Genomic DNA, 20,144 nt, shown 5'->3' on the forward strand with positions numbered 1-20,144 from the left:
GCTGCAGCAGACCCAGTACCAACCTCTTACAACATCTCCAGTGTATTGTTTGGATTGTGATCAAATGATTCAGCTCCTCACAGCCTGTTTTATAATGTTACCTCACACCCATACACACAAACACACTAAACCCACTTCACAGGACTCATCCCTTCCCCAATCTGTTCTCACTTAAGCCACATAGATATATATACACACACACACACACACAAGCACACACACACACCCCTTGCCCCTTTCCCCATACTCCATCATGTGTATTGTGTATGTGTGTGTGTGCACGCACAAAGATTTGTGTATGAGAGTGTGTGTTATTAATATCTGAGTGATGAAAATGTGACGTCAAGCTCGCACACTGCGTCCCTTGTTCTCACACACACACACTCATGTGGGCTTTCACAGCGCTGTGGTCATACCCATGACTGAACGCACACACATCGCGCTGCCCTCAGATGCTGCTTTACTTACATGCAAACCACCACACGCTGATTTAACACACTTATGTCGACACTCCCCAATGGGATAACAATAATAATGTTATTGTGAACACAAAAAGTCACAGGCTTCACAGTGAATTCATTATTAAGTATTTTTACTAATAGAGAGAAAACAAATACAACTGGTTCCTTGATCGTGCAGCTGGGGGCGTCTCATGTGATCCACACACTCGGCTTCAAGGATTCACCACAAATGAAAACGCATGTCAGTGTCCTGTTCATCATCTTATCCTGCGAGTTAACAGTGAAATGATTCTAATTTATCATCCAGTCATGGCCATATGCACTAAGAGTAATACTGCTGAATAGCTGTTTTATTGATCAGTTGATCAACAACAATTTAAAAAATTTGTTTAACCTTAGGAAAGCCTCACTGCAAACGGGATACATCTGACCAAAAACTGCAATTTTGTGGATTTAAAATGAAATCTACAACACAATACATGTGCATAAAGTGAGAATCTCCATGCATTCTTAAGTAACTTTATAAACAGAAGACCTGATACATAAAGCTTGTGGTTGAAAGCTCCACAAGAACTCTGGTTAGAGTACCTTGAGTCCTAAATGTATCTAACTTGTGTTTAGGTCAAAGATGAACGTTCACCCTCATAAAACACCTTGTTTTACCATCATACCCTCTGGAAACATTAATATCTGCTTTGCCAGTTTCATAGCAGGAATCAGGAGGTCTCATCAGGGTAAGGAAAAATAATGTCCGCCCAGGATATCACATTTAACTGCACCAAGTCATGAAGATTCTCACAACCAATAGATTCATTGAGTTACACATGTCCAGTGACCTAATTCCGTAGTTTGTGGTGAGACATGAGCCTGTTTCTGTAGAAAATCTTTGTCTCTGATCTTAATGGAAAATAGATAAGCAATGACTGGAGGCTGCAGTGTTACCTCTTTAACTCGATAAGATGTTTAGAAACATTTCCTTAATAAAAGGAGGCCTTCATTCTCAAACGTTCTTAAACACGAAGATTGTGTTTTTCCCTGATAAATTCAAAGCCAGAGTGATAGAGTCTAAAAAGCCATCTTTCTGAGGTTTTTTCAGTTTTCTGTGCTAGAAAAATGGCAAAACTAATTATCTGAGGTCCATTTGTTGAATGGAATAGCTGAAAGAAAGCCTCTTTTTGTTTGTTTTGCTGTCTTTTTAGGCAGAATAGCTGTGTGGTGACCAGAGGAGCCTTTCTGGATGTGTTGGTGTCTCTGTGTGGGCCCAAAACCAGTCTTCTAGCAGGTGAGTAGTTACTGTGTGGTCTACGTGGAGCAGGACACTAATACAGCTCTTCTCCACTTTCTCTGTATGGAGGTTGTAGGCTTTGGACAGCTCACAATTAAATTTGACAAGAATTTAACAGTGACAAGTTTTCATGGCCAAGAAACATAACAAAGAAACTTCTGAACCTCTCCTTCATGATAACCCTCTTCTCCACTGTTTGTCTATATCCAGCAAGTTTCTGGTACTTTTTTTTTTTTTTTTTTTTGGCTACATATGGCTGAATACACTGTTCCTGTCACATGACCCAGCTTGGCTTGCGAGCAGGCATGTGTTCTGGTTGTCACCTGTTAGATCTCCCTTCTCCTGCCCCCCACTTTCTTTGCTCACCGCTTACAAATGTTGTACTTTACTGACTGGCTTCAAGGACTGATAGATAAATGAGATTACCTGATATCTAACCTAACATAATATAATCAATACTTAATAATGACGAATTATTTCACTGAATTTGGAAGTTTTACTGTAAATGCAAGTATCATATTGAGTGTAAAATTCTTGAATTGTAATGGTCTAGATTTTTATGAATGTTTGTTCTCTCTAGCCCTACATCTTGATTTTGATGGTGTTTTGCTGGTATCACCCAGTGGCTGGGGAGTTCATAAACTCAGTGAGCAGCAACTGCGTTCCCTCCATTTGGTGTGAATTTGACTTTGAATACTTCTGCGTCTGAACAGACAGCCCCGCAGCGTCTGCTGGCGAGGCTGTCCTCCGCGTTCTCCTCTTAGATGGATTGTTGACAAACGTCAGCTTCATGTCTCGGGTAGTTCAGAGAAGCCCCCCTGGTGTTTGTGTGTATGTGTGTGTGTGTGTGTGGGTTTGTATCTGTGTACGTGATGTGGTTGTGTGCACATGTGCTCAGATTGGCGGGGGTCTCCACAGCGGAGGAATGTGAAACCGAAGGCGAGCGATCTCTGACAGATGGTGGGATTGTGCCTATGACCCAGTTTATGGAGGAGTGCTGCACGGAGAGGGAAAAAAGGAGAGAGGAGGGGGAGGCACTTATGTTTTCGGTCGACCATGTGCTGAACACATGTTTGACTTGACAGTGGAAATACCGGGGATTTCTCAAAACAAGCCTGTAGATTGAGGACCCGGCCTGGCCCAACTTGGCTCTGCTCCTTACATAACTAAATAAGTACCCTTTAGCTTACACACCTCTAATGCCTCTCTATTATTATCATAAGTCTTTGGCTTCACCGCCCCCCTCCCACTGGTGGGGTTTGAGTCCTCAGTTGGTCTGTCTTTCTTTGCCTCCTTTCTTCTACCCCTCATTTCCAGTCCCTCTTTTCCTGTTGTGTAATTGCACTTTTCAGACAAATCAGATGTTGAGTTAAAAAGCCGCAGGTTGGGCAAGTTCATATGAAAGCAGCAGGCTCTTAAGAGGGCCTGGCACCAGGGGTAAAGGTGAACAATTGGCTTTTTCAATATTGCTTCTCCTTTCCCCCTTTTAACTGGCGCCCTGCATTAAATAGGAACTTTGCATTTACCAGCCAGTTCCTCTCGGCTCTGAACACAGGCCTTTGTGCATGTGTGTGTGTGTGCGCACACATTTCTCTGCCCCAGCCCTTTGATCCATGCGGACTCATAAAAAACAAAAAAAAGCCCCCACCGTTCATTGCTTCATCTCTACCTCCGCCAGTCTTCTGTTTCTCTGCCAGTAAAATGAGGAATGAGGAAAAGCAAGAAAAGAGACTGACACAAGCTGAGGGAAAAGTCAGACAAAAACATTCAAAGTATCAGTGAATTTGCTGGAATTGCTTGTGTTTCCATTAGTGTGTTAGCAGATGATGATGGTAAGTCACAGTTCCTCTGTCTGAGAGTCTGGGATCAGCCTCAGTTCATTTCCTGATCAATCTTTAAAAATGACTTTTTAAATCTTAAATTTCGTGGTGTGAGTTTTGCTGAATGATCAAATATTTTGTTCTCCTTACTGTGTTTTTTTATGAGATCACACACCATACATTTTTATACCTATCTTAATTCAATACTTCCATTCTATATATACATTGAGAGTAATCGATTGCTATATTCTTACCTCGTCTCCATACAGGCCGTGATGTGATCCCTTTGAAATGTGATAAATCCACAGTCCTTGTTCTGTTCCAAAATGCACTGTAAAGTTGAGCTTAAAGGTACCCTGTAAAGTTTTTGGCCACTGGCGGCACTGTGGAGCAGCGTTTTCACCAGTGTGTCCTCCATGTTGTTTGTCTGTCAGGTTTCCCGCTTTTGACCAAACTGCCACCGTAAATCAACAAAGCAACTCAGCAGCGGCCCTGCAAATGTGATGAAAAGGACTGCAAGTGAGCAAACATGGATGTAAACAAAGTAATATTTAAAATATCAAACATCAGTTTTACAATTGTTTTATGAGGACGAAAAAAAATGCTTTCAACACAGTTGTTAGGCCTCCAGGACACATTCAGGGTGTTTTGGTGAAAAACACTGAATGTAAATATGAATTTGTTTATTTTCAAGAAAACACCAAAGGGCACCTTTAAGCTAATATCAGCAGTAAAGAAAAAATACACTAAGTAAACATTCATCCTGTTAGTTGCATGTACTGTGGGTTCATTTCAGTTTGCAGCTACTGAAACGTATCCCTCTGCAACAGCTCAGGAAGGAATCACTGTCGAGGGAAACGTGACAAATCCCCGCTCGATTTGTCTGACTCACGAACGCGTTTTTGTGTGGAATGAAGATTGTGGATTTTGTTTCCCGTTTCTTACAGTGTGGTTGCGCTGCGATGGGATCTCTGCCCAGTCGCTATGGAGAGGAGGAATGGAGGGTCACAGCGTCCCATAACACTCCCACTGTACATACTATACATGTATGTCACAGTGCGAGTCTTGCATTAAGATAGACATGAAAAAATCCTGTCCTTTAAAATGTAATCTGATTTAGCGCCCAAAAAAAAGCGTGTTACCATAATTAGACTTCTAGTAACTTTAGCACATGGGATTGATGTTCATCTGTGACAGCTTGGTAAGCCATGTAGCTCCATATTTAGATGCACTCATTTAACTTTGAGATGTGCTTTTTTGTCATAAATATGCACCAACCGCTGCAATCCGATGTCAAGAAAAGAACTTTGTATTCCTCCTCCTCCTTCTCTGAAATACTACAGGATACAGCAGTGGTTCCCAAGCTATGGATTGGGGACCCCCTCCCCAAAGATTTTGCAGGACACATCAAACATTTTCTAACTAAAAACTGGCTTTATGTTCTGACTTTACTTTTTTTTCTTGTGTAAAACTGAATAGTTTTACCTCTTCAGAAACTATTCAGATGAAAATAGGGGGTGTTAGCTCTTTGGTTGAACAGCTCTTAGGCATAAGCAATCTGTGATGAGGGGCCACTAGAGGGTATTGCTTTGGCTATACAACATCACAAGTTAAAATGGCTGGGAACCTGTGATCTAGAGGAGTCTAAATTAAATTTTAGCCCTGAAAACAAATTAGATGAAAGCACTGAAAACTCATGAAATGTGGTACTGGATTCTTTCACAGTGCTGTCAAAATAGTATCAATATTTTGGTGCAATGAATCTGCTAATCTGAGGCTATCTACTAAAGCTTTTTCTTTTTCACTCTGTCCCCCTCTCTGTGGGTACCCTGCCTTTGTCATAATTTCCTTCAGTAGCTGTAACTTACACAGTAAAATAGCAAAGCTTGCTCATGAATTTAGGAATCTACCAGCTACTGTGGCTGGCAAAGTCGTCGTAGCTTGCTGCTATTTATATCACTTAGACACTTTAATGACATTGACCAACCCCCACATACACACACACACACACACACACACACACACACACACACACACACACACACACATACATATACATATATATATGTAGAAACAGGGCTTTTAGGGTAATTAGAGGGACGGACCCCAGCAAATTGTAAAGCTCCATCCGTATGAGAAGGAGGTCAGCTCTCTCACACTGGCAGACACACGCGCACACACACACACACACACACACGTAGCGTCTGGAGTTTGTTTTTCACAGTTTGGGTAATGACGGTGGAAGCTGATGTGAAATCCAGCTGTGTGCTTGCGTGTGAGATCACGTGCAAGTGTCTCGCCAAAGTTCTAGCTTGACACAGCAAAGCATCTTTACTGCCAATGGGCTATGGACAGGGCTAATGGAGAACCAGAAAGCTTACTGACATACACACCTACAGCCAAGTACTCATTCAGCACACTTTCTTTTAGTTTCTGTGGTACATCAGTGCAAATCAAACTCTAATTTACTTTATAGAACTCACAGGAATGCACATAACTATATCATATGGGACACTAATTAAAATGAATGGTGTTAAAATGGTGGTGTTGTTGGACTGGATTTGAAATGTCCAATGAATAAAACTGAAAGTTCACAGTTTAGTTTGGATCACAGAATGGTCCCTGGACCAGCATGCTGACCCTCCACCCTCCATCCAAGCCTGATTCAGTACCTGTCTTCTCCTAAACCACCAACTGTAAGGTTGGCCCAGGTTTATTTAAACCAGATGCTGTGGTTACATTTAGTTTAAATATTTGACCTGTACTGTAAAACAGACCATCACACATATAGCACTTGTGTTCCTTTCTCCTGCTCACACATAAACCCTTTCAAAGTTTAGGCAAAGGCTCATCTAGACATGTGAGCAACAGATGATAAGAATCTGGTTTTCTTAAGCTTTGCTTTTCTGGGGGAATATTCAGAGTTTTCATTTTCATTTGGAGTTTCATTCTGGGTGTGCAGGAATGCTAATAATACCAGGCTGAGGCTGGTTCTTTCAGGTTTCAAGTTTCATGTACTAGAACATCATAATTGCACAGTGGAAATCAACAGACCTTGATGTTAGGAGGCTGAACTGTTTATGTTTATAAAGTTTCCCATTCTCACCAATGAAGTTCAGCATGATAACATGCTAACATTAGCTGGACATCAGGTAAGATTTTACAGTTCATCCTAAGGGGAACATGAGCAGTTGTTGATACACATTCTGGATCAGCAGACTGAAATTGCCATCCCCAGAGCAATGCCTCGCACATGACTAAAAATTCAAAAAGTTGTGTACAAGATTTCGCTCTTCACCCTCACACTTGTGTTTGCCTTTATGTCTCTAAACCTCCGAAACAGCATTTAAACCATCACGGTTCACTAAACCTCTCCAGTGACACCTGTACCAACATTTTTTAACACACCAAGTCTGAAGCTTTGCGTGCCTCGTTTTTCCTCTGAGCCATTCCTCATCCCAGAGTATCCTAAAATATGGAATAGTAACCACGACTCACTGGAGTCTGGGCTCAGTACAGCTGCAGGTTTGCACTTGAGCAGCACAAAGAGACACAAGTGTAGTAGACACAGATTTAAATAAACACAGGTGTGGGAGAACAATGGCTATTTATGATCAGACATGAAAACTCACATAGAAATGGCCCTCAGAGGAACGCCTTTCATTTGCTATGGGATTGCCTTACTGCTCCCCTCCTCCACACATTCTATTTTAATAAAGCCCATCTAATCTCTGACTAATGATGTTTTTCCTCTTTCTTTCTTACTCCTTTCTAGTCCTTTCTTCCCTCATTTGAACTTTTTCTTTCGTTTTTCCAGTTATCAACCTGGCCTTTTCTTTCTTTCTCTCGTTTTTAAATTCTCTCCATTTTTCTTTCTTCTTTCTCTAATGAGTGCTTTTGGAGTCAGTTGAAAGTATTTTTGGGCCTCTTTGCTTCTTGATTTGCTTCTCTTTGCTGTGTTTGTAGCGTGTGTGTGTGTGTGTGTGTGTGTGTAGTGATTTGTATCTTTGTAAGAGTTGGGCTATGAATCAGGACCATAACATTACAGTTGAATGCATCAGTCTGTGACTAGCTAATGGCAGCATGCTGTTTCTACAGCCATTTGAGGCACACACACACACACACACACACACACACACACACACCATGCTACACCATGACAGACAGCCGTGTTCCCTTTGACATGCTCCCATTCTCCTTCAGTCATCCTTCTCTCTCTCCTCCCTTCATCATTGGTGTCATTACTGTGCCCCTACCCCCTATTATAACCATTAGGCTATGCTTATTTGGCCCAGGACCCCCCTTTGAGGATCAGGTTCCATAGTAACCTGGCCCATCTCCACGGTAACCCAGCCCATCTCTGGAGGAATGCAGCATTTCCCGCTCTTTTGTCAAGCCACGTTTTGAGTGGTGCTGCAGGGCCGGATTGAGTTGCACTGGGTTTCATAAGCTTTCCCTGTGTGTGTGTGTGTGTGTGTGTGTGTGTGTGTGTGTGTGTGTGTGTGTGTGTGTGTGTGTGTGTACGTGTGCGCACATACATGCATGTGTGTTAAACTAATTGAGTTGGCTGTCAAAGCAGGGTCTGTGTGGAGTCTTGGAGCAATACTGTAGGGAGGAGCACAGCTTTAGAATAGCATTGGGTTACTCTATAGTTGCCCTGCCTCTGGATTAATCTTATATTTCAGAGGAGGTGCATGTGTGCAGGCGCATGTGTGTGTTTATTTGTGTGTCTATCACTCCCCAAGAGTGTATGTTCACAGGTGGCTGGGTTGGCACGGCCATGGGCATTTCCAAACAGACACTGACGCAGCCTTTCCTATAAAAGTGAAAATAGAAAGGAACAGAGGACACTGGCTTCTTCAGGCTGGTCTGTTGTCTGCATCTGTTCACTTCACAACGGACTGTGTGCGTGTGTGCGTGTGTGTGCGTGTGTGCGTGTGTGTGTGTGTGTGTGTGTTTAGCTTGTAGAGAGGCTGGTCTGGATATATCTGAAGGAATTGAACCAATGGGAAAAGCTCAATAAACAAATGTCCTAATTATTTAGAATATACTTGACCAGTTATAAGAGAGTCAAGATAAGCTGAACTGATAGATAGAGCTGCACTGCTAAACTATTATTTGGCTCCAGGTGCTAGAAGAGTGTTCTCAGTTCTCTTAACAGGCTGCACCAGTGAGGATTTTAAAACTTATTTTGCAGTTGAAGTACTTTTTAATGATCATTATGAGGGTGAAGGACACTCCGCTCCGCTTCTTACTCATGTTACCAACAGTTAATTCACTAGTGTCACTAATACATTTTCTCATCAGTGTCATTGTACTGTCCTCCAAACATGGCGTATGGCATTACTGCCAAAAGGTTCCATTCAACTGAGGTGTTTCTTGTGTGGCAAACTGGTACAAGATGATTTGTATAGTTGCATTCAGAGGAGGGTAATCCCTTATCAAACCTATCAATACGCACTAACTCTAATCCAAATTTCCACTGGTAGAAGGAAGAACTACTTAGTGAAAGCAGCTGGTGCCTTTGTGTGTTCAGTACTTTTTTTCCTGTTTTAATCCACTTTATTAATTTTTAGTTATTATTATTATTTTACGTTGTTTGTTAAGTGTTTTGCTGGACAGTCATTTCTCAAACAGGTGAAATGACTGAAAGCTGAAAATATAGAAATGATGGGATGCCTTGATGGCCCAGGAGTCTTTGGTGCTGATAGTTCCCATCTCTCTCTCCCCTCATTTCCTGTCACGTTCCTGTTGTCGTCTGTCTAAGAAGGCGTAGAGTCCAAAGAGTACCTATAAAAAACAGAAATAAAAAAAAGAAAGTTCGGAAATATTGATAATGTGTTTTTACTCTTTTACACTGCAACACAAGGGGAAAAGTTGAGTGAAGCATTGGCTCATTCACAGGATTGTTTTTGTATGTTTTTACTGTGTGATTTGTGAGTAGTATAATTTTTTTTGCTAATTAAATAACACATGTATTACATTTCCTTGAAACTTTTGTTATCACATGAAGACAAATGAGAATATCAGCAAGCCAGCCAGGGTTTATGTCTGTGTAATAATCCCAAACTAGCACCGCACAGTTGCAATGATCAGTTGAACTGAAAATATAATGTCAATAATCAAGTGTGTCCTCATCCTGGTTTTATCAGCTAACATGAAGATTCATGTGTTTTTCAGATTCAGAAGTCAGCGAGCTCCGCAACAAGACTCTGTCCATCCTGATGGCCTCAGACCTGGTCATCTCCGACCCGTCCTTTACCACCCTTGGGCCTGGCAGCACCCAGTACCTGCTCAGCTTGGCACGGGTGGCCCTCAGCGCCAGCGTGGAGATCCCTGAGCTCTGGAGGGGCCCTCAGCTGACGACCCAGCTCCTGCAGTGTCTGCTGCAGTGTCCACAGTATGAGGTGAGGGAGCTGGCGCTGGAGGGGGTCCTGAGGACACTGCAGGTGGAGGAAGAGGAAAAGAAGAGGAGACCTCAGTGGCTGGATGAGACCACCCTGTCTAACCTGACCAGCCTGGCTCTTCACGAGACACACCCCCAGTGTCTAGCCAAGGTGGGACCACACACACACACAAAAACATTATGAGAGGTGCATTTGTTGTGTGTTTGTTTGAGAGCCTGTATATGTGTCTGGTTGTTTTATAGGTGTAAGTGTGTGTGTGCATAATCTCCTGTTTATCCGTGTGTGTGTGTGTGTGTCTGTGACAGGCCACAATCTGAGGGTCTTGTCATGACACAAAGAGGAACACTTTCCCAAAAATATGTTTTTCCTATTCATCACATTTTCACTGAACCACAGTGACATTTGCTGTAAATTGATTAAATGTCCAAATCCATCTCGTGCAGGCTTGCGTGAGAGGCTAATCGGGCGCAGGGAACACGCCAAGCACGCTGGCAGCGAGCTAACTCTTACTTTCTCTCTCTCTCACTTACACACACTCATGAGAGGTTTGGTAGGTTTCCAGTCTAACGAGTTTTGGAGGGGAAAATGCGGCCTATTTCCTGTTTGGGGACAGAAGGTCGTATTTCAGCGTGTTCATAAAGCGAGGACAGGCGGCCAGCAGACCTGCTCTGTCCTGCGCTGTTACTCCTGTCGTTAACACTTCTCCAGAGCCGACTCGAGTCACCACTGCTGGGACTGTATGTGTGTTTCCATGCTGCTGCATGCCTGTTCGCCAGGCACTGCTTTACAGGCCAGCCGTTAATGTTTAAAGTGTCGGCCCCGTTAAGTGGAGCCTCCCCTCCGCCAAGGACACGCCAACCCAACAGGCCTGTTGCCATAGCTCGCCCTGGACTCCGCTGAAGCATTCTGGGAGAGGAGCAGGAGCAGCAGTAGGCCAAGGACATAGTGTTGGTCTGCTATTCTGCCCATGGTGATGCTTCCAAAGTCTGAAGGAAACTAACCTGTCATCTTCCGTCCTTATTCAAAGCATGTATTAGATGACTCACATAGGACACTGACTAGAAAGACAGTTGCCAGATTGGCCCTGAAACAACACACTTTTTTTTTTTTCCAAAATGTTCAGATATTGAGAAGAAATAAGCAAACGCAAAAAAACATATACGTTAGTTTAACACTCTAAATTCTTAGTAAAAAGATTTCAGACAGAGGTGGACAGAAGCGAGATTTACATTTATCAGTGACAGATGTAGATTTCTCCAACTGAAATGACAACTAATACATTTCATCATCTGTAGCTAGCTAATTATTTAGGCTAACGTTAGCTCCATGAGTTGGTTGAAAGCACTGCATCTTAAATGACTTTTTAATCTTTCCATCTGACTCTTTTTGAAATTTAAAATGTGCATTCAGTGGCTACATACAAGCCTCGCACCCTTGCTGCTCTTGCTGTTTGTCACGCTTTCCATTGTTGCAAAGTACATTTACTTCTATTACAATAACAGATGTACCACTCAAAGGCTGTAGTCATTTTTTTAAACAATGGGTCCTTGATTTTGGACAGAAGTTGACAAATGAGTTAAATCATCATCTGTTTTTTATTTCTCTCCCTTCGACGTTCTGAGTTTATTTTCTGCTGAATCTTTCTTTTTACTGAAAGAAATACAGACAGTCATCGCTTGGTTTTGTGAGTCAGCTCTTATGTTGTCTGCCATGATTCCAATCACAGGCACATTTTTTTTATGCCAAAACAGAAAGGAGGAGGTAAGTAGACGAGACTGCGTGATGATATTGTGAGGCAGCTGGAACCGGGTCTATGGAGCAGTGGCTTGAGGAGCAGGTGATGTCTTAAGATCACTCTGCAGTGAAAAAGATTTTCTCTCTTTTTCTTTACACATTCCTCAGGCAGTTTGAGTCTGGATCCATTATGATGTATTGACATCTAAATATAATATAGTGATATTTCATCTCTCAGCCTTGCTCCTCCATAGTTTGACATGGGATCTGCTTTGACCCAAGATTCCAGCAAATACCAGTGAAAAGCAACACCTCGAGGCTCTCAAGGCTAAAAAGACAGAAAGAATGGAGTGTTAGACAGCACTGTAGTGCAAGCTAGGTAGAGTGTAACCCTCGTATTTTCTAACATTTGTGTGTCTGTTCATGCAGGGTGGGCGTCACTGTTTATTTGCATGTTACAGCTATGAAAATCTGTACTCGTCTGCGCCTGAGTTGGCATGTTTTCCTGTGACTGTGTATATTTGAGTATGTGGGCAGTGGAGTGTGTTGCAAGACAGGAGCTCATTAAAGCAGGTTTTAAAAGTCAGAGGCAGCCGAGACGGTCAGACCAGCTGCGGTGGAGCAGGCAGTTAAATACCTGGGAGACGTGAGGCGTGTGGATGAATGGTGATAAACATAGGCAGTAGCTGGGATTTTTACCTGATATATTCCCCCAGTACTGAAAACTAGAAAGAAAAAATGTACTGGAAGTTTTTCAGTTAGTCAATAAAGAGAGAGAAATGCAGTGGCCAAATGAGTAACGACACTGGCTGAGCATTACTCACCCAATGATTGATTCGCTTTCATTGGAGTTGAAAAGAGCCAACGGACTTTGTGAAATATTGTCTGAAAAATACCCTGTATGACCACCACAACCTTCCAGGAGAGTGTAACGGGCTGCCTCAGATATTGGACGCTGCTTGTTGGTGCATTAAAACATTTCCAAATGAATGATCTCCAACAGTATGAAAAATGGATCAGTGCTGTGTGTACTCTGTGCACTGTTGTTCTAACCACAGGCTAACTCTGCAGCTAATGTGTTTGCAGTATGCTTAAAGTTGCATGAATGGACTGTATCAGCCTCTTGGGGGCAGTGGAACAAACTGAAAGCACAACATTGACATGATTGACATGATCACATTATTAGGTTGTTACATGCGTTAGCAAACAGTGGTCTGTTTACACATCCAGCAGACACAGAGCAACAAAATTCATTTTCAGTCATGTCTCTGGTCAGCTGACAAATTTAACCAACATACCGCTGCAGAGTGTGCGGGTCCCAGAAACCAAAACAAAGAGCCCACAGATGTTTCATAGCACTTCAATTAATTCTCTGTGGTATGAGCAGCCATTTTTACATCACATATAGTTTTATGATCCACTGGTAATATAAAAAAAAAACAATGCGTGCAGCTTTAAAATGACCTAATTAGTTGAATGAGAACAACTCAGTATACAGTGTTGTAGTGTATGGTACTTGTTTTATAAACCTAATGATGATCAATTTTAGATTGACTTAACTATCACACCAGTCAGACACATTAGCTAAGGAGCTCTAACTTGCTACTTTGTCATTTTTACTGCTCACATGCACAAATATACAGACACACACAGACACAGATGTTTACACACAGACACTGCATACACCCGCTCTCCACCCACACAGATCCTGTAAAGGAAGCTTTATTTTAAAGCTCAAATAACAGGCTGGGGCCTTGAAAGAAATAATAATCACTGAGATATGCAGGAGGAATGTCAACATGTGTTCTCGGCTGGATGTGTGTTTCTAACGGGGGTCTCACGCGGTGGAAAACAAGTCTTTTCCTCCTCTGACTCGGTCAGCTGCCTCCCTCTCTGGAGGAGTGACCGGGCAAAGAAAACAGCGTGGGGAGGATGGAGAGGAGGGGGAAGCAGCTACGGGGTGATGGACAAAGAGAATCAAGTTTAGGAGGTTAAGCTGAATGACGCTTAGAATAGACACAGGACAAAGAGTGTGTTGCTGGCTGATGGAAGAAGGGAGAGAAGTTGAAACTTGTCTTCAATCACATGCTTCTTTTTGTGCGTGCGTGTACTCATCTGCATCCATATACATGCATATAATTGTGTTGTGTGTGTGTGTGTGTGTGTGTGTGTGTTGAGTGTGTGAGAGAGAGCGAAGCAGCTGTGTACCCGTGGTTAGGGTGTGCGTAGGGAGGATCTGACCGGTGTGGTAAAAATACCCTCGGGGCAACTTGCCAGCCGTACAGCAGAGAGGACACCAAAGCTGTGCTGATGGATGGCCCTGAGCAACTTCCCCCACCAGCAGCACTGAGTGTGTGTGTGTGTGAGTGTGAGAGGAAGAGCGAGAAAGAGAGGGAGTTAAAGTTCAGTGTCTCATATAGTATCTCTTACTCCTTTGACATTCCTTCTGTCTGCCTGTCCATCCTCCTCTCAGGTCCTTCAGCTGCTGTGTGTGTTGAGCTCCAGTGGCGAACTCGTATGGAGGGACTGTGCGAAGGTTTTGGCCCAGGATGAGGTCCTTCTGCACCTCCTCACTCTGGCTCAAAACTCTGTTCACAGGTCAGCGAACACACACTTAAACACTTCATGTCCAAATATTCCTTGGCACCATCCTCGTTATCTCAGTATAATACAGTTTCCTCTGGGTCTACAGTGCAACATGTTGCACATGGGCTCTCACCTCATGTAATCATACCAGTTAATACTTTTACTTTCAGATTGGTTATGAGCTCAAAACGTCCTCTTCAGACATTAAACTCATGAGCTCAGTCTGGCTGAATTTCCATAAATATAAAATACCTGTTTAAAACACTGTATTTTCCAACATCTGCCAAACTCTTTTCAAAGCATTTTAAAGTGTTATACTGTGAAATGTTTTTTAATAAATCTAGGATTTAAGATACTTTCAGGTTAAAATGCAAACTGACATCTATTAAGATACTTAATCATGAGGAATTTATCTCAAAACAAGAGCTCACACCAGCAGCCATGCTAGCTGTCTGTAAGGCTATACTTAGCTTTGAGTTAAATAACGTCAGCATGGTAACATGCTCACAGTGTCAATACTGAGAACACATGCTGATGTTGGGGGGCGGGGGTATGAACATCTGTACTACATGTCATGGCTGTCCATCCAGTAGCTGTTGAGATTTTCAGTCTGGACCAAAGACGTGCTGTCAAAACAATCCCCAGGTGATCCCAGACCAGCTTTTAGCTGTGATGGATGGAAGAGACGTGAATGTACTACAGGGGCAAGATGCAACCACACACTCCTCCTCCTCCATCTCCCATGTTTTTGTGGCCTGTGAATGAGCCTTCATGCTGCTGTGGCAGCCTGGCTGTCAGGCCTTCATTCAGAGCCAGAGTCCATGGAGGAGGGACACGTAGGTTCACTGGCTGCACCTTAACACTGCACCTGGGTGCCTGGAGTGTTCCTGCACCTTTCTGTATGGGTGTAGTTGCTCGTCTCCTGTTACGGTATTTACATAACCAAACTGTCCACCGGTCAGGGAGACAGTTAGTTTTTGAAAGTAAAATAAACAGAGAAATGTAAATGTGGAGGAAAGCTGATAGCTCTGCTCTCAAAGGCCATCATCAGAACATTATTCCTACATTAAATTATTCTCAAGTGTCAGACTCGAGCCATTACTTTTGTGAGAGCTTACAAGTTCATGAGTCATAGGGCCCCTCTTACCACAACCTGATTTGGCACATAGTGTTCCCGTGTTTGTGTGTGTGCGTATACTGTAAGCCCTTTGACATGCATTGACAGACACACACACCTTCTTTGACAAGCCACTGCTGTACTTTTCTCACCCCGACAAGAGAATACAGGCTTGAATAAGGATTGGATTACAAAGGCTTTTAGCCCTGTAAAGCCTTTTCCTGGCCACAATCTCTGGGCCCGGGGATCCACTTTCCCTTTGGAGCGGCCCCAGGGTTATGATTAGAGCCAGGGAGGGATGAGATTGGGTTGCTGGCTGCCCTTGTCTGCCGTGTGATTGAATGGCACTGGGTCTATTGTGATCCATAATGTAGTGGTGAGTACCAGCACACTTCTTTTGTGGATTGTGAATCAATACAGTTGAGTGATGTGTGTGCAGTTGACCGCACTGGAGGATTATGTGTGTGTAATGGATTCCACAGAACGACCTGAGGAGCACGTTATCATTTTCAGGTCCTCTCACTGCATTTATGTGGCAACTTAAAGGGTAGTTTCACCCAAAGAACACACACAAAAATAACATTTATGCAAAAATCAGTTTATATAAATCACTACTTTGCCTGAAAGGGATTTACAATCTGTACAATGTATGGCACCACCTATACTTAGACCCCCGTATCAGAGAAGAAGAAAACTCCCCTCATATAGGATGGGCAATAAAAAATAAGCTGACTGAGTTCAACATTTGGACACTGAAGGTGTTTGATTTTGTGTTTCAGTGTGGAGCTCCACTGTGCTGCCCTGACCCTGGCCTCTCAGCTGGTGGTTCAGCTGGTGAACTCTGACCCAAAGGTAAAGACCAATTAACATGTATGTTTTAGTCATTTCAGACCTGGCACAGAGAAATCTGTTGGTAGTTTTAATGTAACTGACTTAAGACACAGAAATGCACATGAGGGGAGTGTTGGTTGTCACCATCAGCCAAATGCTGCTTCACTTTAGCTGTAGCTAGTAGCATAGCATTCTGCTTGTTGCCCTTACTACAGAGCAGTGTTTCCCTGAGGAGCGAGAGCCGTAACACACCTTTTTCATGGCACGTTTTTTTGACTTTCAAACACAGGTGCCACTAAAACTCACCTAATGTGGTCAATGAATCCGATTCATTTTGGGCAAAGTTTGCATTTTTTAATCTGTTCAAATAGTACTGAAAAGCACCCATGAAAAGAAACATGCAGTTCATGTTCTTGATAATGTTATTTAAACAAACTTTTACTTGGCTCTTTTTTCTTAAAGTTTCCTCAGTATTTTTTCAGCTGTCACATTCCACCAGGGAAACCTCGTACTTTGTTCATCCATGTGTAGTTTGCATCTCCTCTATCACTCTTGTTTGGTGAAATAATAATAAAAAAAATAGTAAACATTAAAATCAAACAAACATTATAACCAGTGATCACACAAGCCACATTACTGCCCTACAGGCAGCCATGGATGAACATGTCCTACTTTGAGCTGCACCAGCGAGCAGTATTTCTGGGCTTCTGAAGTGCTGTTTTCAGTGTTGTTCATCACGTCATATTATAAACTAGAACTGGGTGATAATTCAGTATCATCATCATCATCGTGATGTTCTGATCACATCATGTCATCATCTTGTGAAATTCTTCTGTCCAAAGTTTTGATTAAATTCTAATTTAAGAACTGACTAAATGATTTTTGGAGGTTTTTGTTTTACACACGTGAAGAGTTTTATCTGATGTGATGCGTGACAGTAGAACATAGATCACTGATTGAGCATCTGCTATGTTACATACACACACACACACATACACATATACATACACATATACATACATATATATATATATATATACATGTATTTTTATGTATATATATAAAAAGCTTTGATATTAATCTCTAGGGTGCAAGTGCAGTGTCTTGCTTGGCTCAGTGGGGGGCGCTCGTGTGCTCGTGCTGCAGTGAGGAGCAGCCAGTGGAGGTGAAGCTGATGGTCGCCAAGGTGTTGGTCAACTGTACAGACACTGTTCTGACCAGCCCTCATCTGCCACTGGGTGAGTTTCAGTTACGTTCTTTCGTACTTAAATGTTTACCTCTGGTGCAGTGAAGATCCAATCTTTGATTTGAACAGAAATGTATACAGGTCAAATTTGTGTGTGTGTGTGTATCAGGTCTGTCCACTACAGTTTCCCTGTGGCGGAGTCTGTTCACACTGCTGCAGGACGAAGACCAGGACGTCCGAGATTCAGCCTCAGACTTCATCGCTCATGTACCAGCACCTCTACTCAGTAAGGTTACACACTCACTGCCAAGATGGGGAATGAGCATACACACACACACACACACACACAGTAACAACTCTTCATAAATACGTCCTTTCAGACTAACTAATATACCATATCTGCTCAACTCACATTTGCTTAGTTGGGATTTACGTGCACACTCACTCATAACATATACCAAAGCACTGCAAGACTACAGTGATGCTGCATGTCCACTGAAATACACACACACACACACACACACTCATGTATAAACAGACACACACTAACATAAAAAAACCACCACAAACACATGCTGATGTTAAAAAGGACTGATGACATCATTTCGTGCTAAGGGTGGTGAAGCATTCCTGGAATGACGGGCGCTAATTCTAGTTTGGCAGTTGGGACATAACCGTGAAAAGTGTGTGTGTGTGTGTGTGTGTGTGTGTGTGTTTGTTTGTGTGGTTATGAATCATTGTTTGGGAAATGTCTGAGGCCAGTTTTCTGAAGAATTAACCGATGCCCGTCGTAACCAAATGAATTTGCACACAGATACCTTGGATTATCCTCCTGGAAGGACCCTCTCAGTTTCCCTCCCTCACACACACACACACACAGCTGACAGCTCTCAAGTGTCCCTCACAAACAGCCATAGTGCAACTTCCTGTCGTCACAACACTCTCTTCTTGTATTTTCCCAGCTTTCCTCCAGGAACCACCCTTATTGTGTCTGTTGGCACTGATAGTATCTCATAACATAACACGAGATAGCAAAACATCTCAAGTCTCTGCAGCCCCTCATGGCAACACTGTTTATGGATGGGAGGGGGCAGAGTCACGGGGTAAGACTCAGCTCCAGGTTATTTAAGCTAAAGGCGGAATATTTTTTTTTGTATAGTTTTGGGTTTTTTTTCTGAACGGGGGCGAGGGAGTAACTGTCCAAGACAGAAAAAAATCCAAGCATTTCTTTTAATGGCAGAGCGTGTTCCATGATCTGAAGGCCAACGAAGTGCATTTAAAATTCCTCAACTGTTTTGATACCAGGATTTTATCCAAAAGCTGCGTGTGTGTGTGTGTGTGTGTGTGTGTGTGTGTGTGTGTGTGTGTGTGTGTGTGTGTGTGTGTGTTCTGTATGTGTTTATGTACATAAGGCCAGACAGGTTCAGATAAGCTGTCAGCTAAAAATCAGATAGGAGTTCAACAACATGACTAAGATGGAGAGGTTTTCTCTACAACAGGAAGAGAACACAATAGGCATAATTACAGACTGGGTGTCCTTGTGTGTGTGTGTGTCTGTGTCTGTGTGTGTGTGTGTGTGTGTGTGTCTGTGTCTGTGTCTGTGTGTGTGTGTGTGTGTGTGTGTGTGAATGGAGAAAAGAGAGTGGGTTATCGTATCCTCCTTTGTCCATCCTTATTCACTGCTCATTTGGAGATTACAGTTTTCTGTGTGTGTGGGAAGCAGAGTGTGTGTTGCTTACCGTAAACTGGCCTACATTTCCTCCTGGACACACGTCTCCACTGTGGGAAATCAGTGCGAGTGTTTGTCTCTGTTCTTTTGTGTGACCTTTCTCTGTACAGCCAAGCCACTCAGAACGTACTCTAACCTCCAAAATGATCGCAAAAATTGCCCTGAATTCCTAGTTTATTTTAACACGTGTCGTACATGCTGCAGGAATGCGCTCACTGCACAAAAAGATGAAATGAGGCGGTAAATTGGTAATCTTCTGTCAAATGAATGAGTGACTTGGCCAGAAAAGTTGAGTTCCTCATGTAAATGAAAAACAACAGAAAAACCCAAAAGAAATAAAATCCCACTGACTGTAAGAAAAAAAAAAAAAAAACCTTCAATTGGAAAAATATGTCATCTTTCTACTTTTAAAGCTTAAACTCAAGTACTGTTCTAAAATTAAACACACAACAGTGAGCTGGGAGGACATTTTAGTAGCTGGTGGAGCTTTGGCAAAATATAATGAAGTCATCGAGTCTGCAAGAACGCACTTACTGCTGCCTCTAGGAGAACATTCCCAAGTGTATGACCATATGACATGTTAATGTGTCCTGAAGTGTATGTTTGTGTGTGTGTGTGTGTGTGAAGGAGAGTTTGAATTTGTGAGTCCACTTTAATCGATCTTTACTGTGCAGCAGATCTTGCTGGAGAACGGCTTAGCAAGATTAATCTGCGTGTCTTTGAAATATTTGGGTCTGCAGGCTTGTTTTTTTTTTAAACAGGTAAAACCATTTTAAAAAAAGAAAAAAAACTTGGTTACCTAGTTACCCTGACTGTACTGTCTTGCAGTGTTGCATATGAAGGGCAAAAGCCTTGTTGCATGTTGTAACATAGCTAATAAGTTGTAATAGTTTCCTCCAGTTTGGACTCTTTTATTAGCATACGTCTCCTGTAGTGACATGCCAAAATGTTGTGGCTGAAGAAGGTCTACTCACTCTGACAGGCCACA

At 42.6% G+C, this 20,144-nt stretch overlaps 1 protein-coding gene across 2 annotated transcripts in view; it reads left to right on the forward strand.

Annotated features, from left to right (window-relative positions):
• Nucleotides 1-20,144, forward strand: part of thada (THADA armadillo repeat containing) — a 79,405-nt gene that overhangs the window by 49,250 nt on the left and 10,011 nt on the right. For both annotated transcript variants that reach the window (XM_041050509.1, XM_041050510.1), the window contains exons 31-36: nt 1,661-1,743; nt 9,747-10,123; nt 14,181-14,305; nt 16,190-16,262; nt 17,329-17,479; nt 17,597-17,713. In XM_041050509.1, coding sequence (XP_040906443.1) covers nt 1,661-1,743; nt 9,747-10,123; nt 14,181-14,305; nt 16,190-16,262; nt 17,329-17,479; nt 17,597-17,713 — 926 coding nt within the window. The remainder of the gene's footprint in view (nt 1-1,660; nt 1,744-9,746; nt 10,124-14,180; nt 14,306-16,189; nt 16,263-17,328; nt 17,480-17,596; nt 17,714-20,144) is intronic.

This window comes from Toxotes jaculatrix, chromosome 11, assembly GCF_017976425.1.
Source record: "Toxotes jaculatrix isolate fToxJac2 chromosome 11, fToxJac2.pri, whole genome shotgun sequence".
NCBI lineage: Eukaryota > Metazoa > Chordata > Actinopteri > Toxotidae > Toxotes > Toxotes jaculatrix.